Source organism: Empidonax traillii, unplaced genomic scaffold (assembly GCF_003031625.1).
Source record: "Empidonax traillii isolate 1590-97213 ecotype Southwest subspecies unplaced genomic scaffold, ASM303162v1 scaffold342:size1861417, whole genome shotgun sequence".
NCBI lineage: Eukaryota > Metazoa > Chordata > Aves > Passeriformes > Tyrannidae > Empidonax > Empidonax traillii.
This window is the reverse complement of record NW_020955535.1, coordinates 767,683-770,679: the sequence shown is the minus strand read 5'-3', so window position 1 is coordinate 770,679 and position 2,997 is coordinate 767,683. Positions and strand designations below refer to the sequence as shown.

At 46.8% G+C, this 2,997-nt stretch overlaps 1 protein-coding gene across 1 annotated transcript; it reads right to left on the bottom strand.

The window, feature by feature from the left end:
* Window positions 1-265: 265 nt before the first annotated feature.
* Window positions 266-2,822, bottom strand: LOC114061606 (chromatin accessibility complex protein 1-like). Its single transcript, XM_027892236.1, has 3 exons — window positions 2,646-2,822; window positions 1,958-2,084; window positions 266-1,107 (listed from the first exon to the last, which is right to left on the bottom strand). Exons 1-3 carry the CDS (start codon window positions 2,772-2,774, stop codon window positions 962-964), a joined length of 402 nt encoding a protein of 133 aa, XP_027748037.1. The 5' UTR covers window positions 2,775-2,822; the 3' UTR covers window positions 266-961.
* Between the last annotated feature and the right edge of the window lie 175 nt (window positions 2,823-2,997).

The following is a 2,997-nucleotide window of genomic DNA, read 5'->3' as shown; positions in this document are numbered from 1 at the left end:
CGGGGCATGTCGCTGCCCAGCTGTTTTTGGAGAGGGAGGTGCTGTTCCCAATAACATTCTCATTCTAACCTGGGGCATTCTCCACACCTTGGAGGGGAGATGTTGGTCATTTCTCTCTCAGTGACTGACTGTGACACTCTCTGCAAATATTGCTACACTGGTCAGGACTGAAGCTGGAAAGAACAGAAAGTTTCTGCACCGAATGTCAGTTTTCATACAAAACATTTATTTTAGAAAGTTGCATGTAAAGTTCCACATAGGGTGGGCTGCTATTTCTATTGTAACAAAAAAAACCAAACCAAAACAAAACAAAAACCCCACCAAACCGCAAAACAACAAACCAAAAGCAAATGAAAAATCCAGCTCTGTCACTCCAATGGCAAAGGAGCTGCTCATTCTCAGGAATTCATGTCTAGTAAGACTTCAATGTGCATTTTGGAAGGAGAAACTGCAGAAAACAGAGTTCATTAGAGAAAAAGGTTCTAGAAGTACATATTTACATCATTTGCCAACACATTTACCACCACAACTGCAGAACCTCATTAGCCCCTGTAATGGGCTCATTACGACCCTGTTTTGGTGCCCACGTGGTGTTCAGGCTGCATCACAGAAGTAGCTGTTTTTAAAGACTTACTTAATGGACTTGGTCCACTTTTGGAGCTTTTGGACTGAAAGCTGCCTGTAAGAAATTTTAAATTTGGGTACTGATTGTCTGAAGAGTAATTTTAAATCATCTGAGCAAGCTTTGCTGTCGGATTCACTCTGTGTCCTCCTACCCCGCCGTGTTTCTGAGGGAAGAATTCCATTCTTCAGAAAGTATAAAGTTCAATTTCTAAACTTCTTAAAGCAAAAGCAGATGGCTCAGTGTATAAATATATCCAGCATCTGGATTCTCAGTCACAAAAACATCCTTTATACAACATCAAAGTGGATTCAGCTATGAAGCAATTCTCCACTGGCCTTAAGATCCAACACTGTCACCAACAGCTTCATCTTCATCCTCTTCCTCCTCGTCCTCTTCCTCCCCTTCCCCCACTTCTCCATCTCTCTTCTCCTTTTCAAGCATCTTCAGGTATTTGCTCGCTAGGATCTTCTTTGGCAAGATATCTGGAAGGCAGAATTGTTGCATTTATAGTCAGTTTTGAACACTCACATTTGCCTTGTTAACACTGTTGCATCCAAATCACCAGTGAAATGAAGTCAGAAATAAATATTAGTATTTTTAACAAAGCTCAAATAACCAGGTAAAGCAGCCTGACCTATACAGCTCTAAGAGTAACAGGGAATTACCCACTTATGATACAAGTAACCAAAGACAAGGAATATATTTTACGACTCATTACTGGCAACTGTCTTTACTGTCTGCCGATGTACATTATTTATTTGATGTAAAATAGAGTGCTCAGCTGCCCCGGATCCAACAAGCCAGCTCTCCAATTTATACCCTGTAGAAATGTTTTAGTGGTTTTTTTTTTTCATTAAGATACTTGTTCAGGGCAATAATGGACCTGAGGCAAAGCAGAACTGTGCGTTCTGGAAGTATCTCCACAGGGAACCCAGAGAAAGACTGGATTAGGAGCATTTTATATCCTTGAGCTCAGTGTTACAACACAAATCCAAGTTCCAGTAAAAACTGCAGGCACACACGTGTGTGTACGTGTATCTCAAAGGAGAGAAGGACCATACAGTGAAGCTGAAAGCTTCCAATGGAATTGTAATTTAAGAAATGCTTAAGGCAATATCCTGAGAACGATATACAGTATAATTGTAGAATTTAGAGGCAGCAGGAAAATTCACAAAGAAATGTTTTCAGTGATGTAGTTTATGAGTTCCACTTGAATGCTATACAGGAGATCAATGACCAGCAGCAGAACTGGGTCCTCAAAAAAATAATGCATTACAACCAAGATTTCATTGCCTAAATCACACACTGGATTTGTCCTCGTAACATCAATACCTGCAAGGAACTGAAAGGTCTCACACTCTTCTGCTGTATGAGACAGGTCAGTGTAAGTCAGAGCGTTCTTCTCCTTCCCCCTGCCGTGTTTGTAGGAGTATGAAGCCAAATACTGAACAAAAAGCTCCTAAAAAAAAAAAAACAAACCCAAAACAAAAGCTAAGAAGTCACATATACAGTTGATCCCACCATGTTTAACCACCCAGACACTGGGCACTCAGTGCAGAGACTCAGGGATGTCCAATACCCAAAGGGAAATTTCAGGACAGATGGGGCAAGGCTGTGTACAAGGGCTTGTAATGACAGGAACAGGGGGAATGGCTTCAAACTGAAAGAAAGTAGGTTTAGATCGGATATCAGGAAAAAAAACTTCTTCCCTGTGGTGAGGGTGGTGAGGCCCAGTTTGCCCAGAGAAGCTGAGGCTGCCCCATCCCTGGGAGTGTTCCAGGCCAGGCTGGACGGGGCTTGGAGCGACCTGGGATAGTGGAAGGTGCCCCTGATCTTCCAGGTCTCCTTCCAGCCCAAACCACTCCGTGATTCTAAGGTCGGGGAAGCTGAGGGGCAGAGTTTGGTTCCACGTCTGGATGCGGGGAGCGGGCAGGGGGAGCGCGGCCCGGGGGCAGCGAACGCTCCGGGGGCAGAGGCCGCTCGGCCGGGGACGGGGGGAGCGGGGAAGGCTCGGCGGTACCGTGGCTTTGGCGGTGAGGAACAGCGCGTCCTGGTTGATGCTGGACACCTCCGGGGAGCTCTTCATGATGACTCGGATCCGCGACAGGGGCAGCGACACCAGACGGTTCTCGCTCAGCCGCGCCGCCATCTCGGCCCGCCGGGACCCGGAGGCGGGGCTGAGCCGGGACTACAGCTCCCGACAGCCCGATCCCGGGACTACAGCTCCCGACAGCGATCCTGGGACTACAGCTCCCGACAGCGATCCTGGGACTACAGCTCCCGACAGTCCGATCCTGGGACTACAGCTCCCGACAGCGATCCCGGGACTACAGCTCCCGACAGTCCGATCCTGGGACTACAGCTCCCGACAG

What these genes read in the sequence shown, in the direction of transcription:
- LOC114061606 (XM_027892236.1), bottom strand. Translation starts at nt 2,774, where the DNA reads ATGGCGGCGCGGCTGAGCGAGAACCGTCTGGTGTCGCTGCCCCTGTCG. An exon ending in TCCTCACCGCCAAAGCCACG is followed by an intron (nt 2,085 to 2,645) that starts GTACCGCCGAGC and finishes TTTTTTTTTTAG; the next exon opens with GAGCTTTTTGTTCAGTATTT. An exon ending in GACCTTTCAGTTCCTTGCAG is followed by an intron (nt 1,108 to 1,957) that starts GTATTGATGTTA and finishes TCTGCCTTCCAG; the next exon opens with ATATCTTGCCAAAGAAGATC.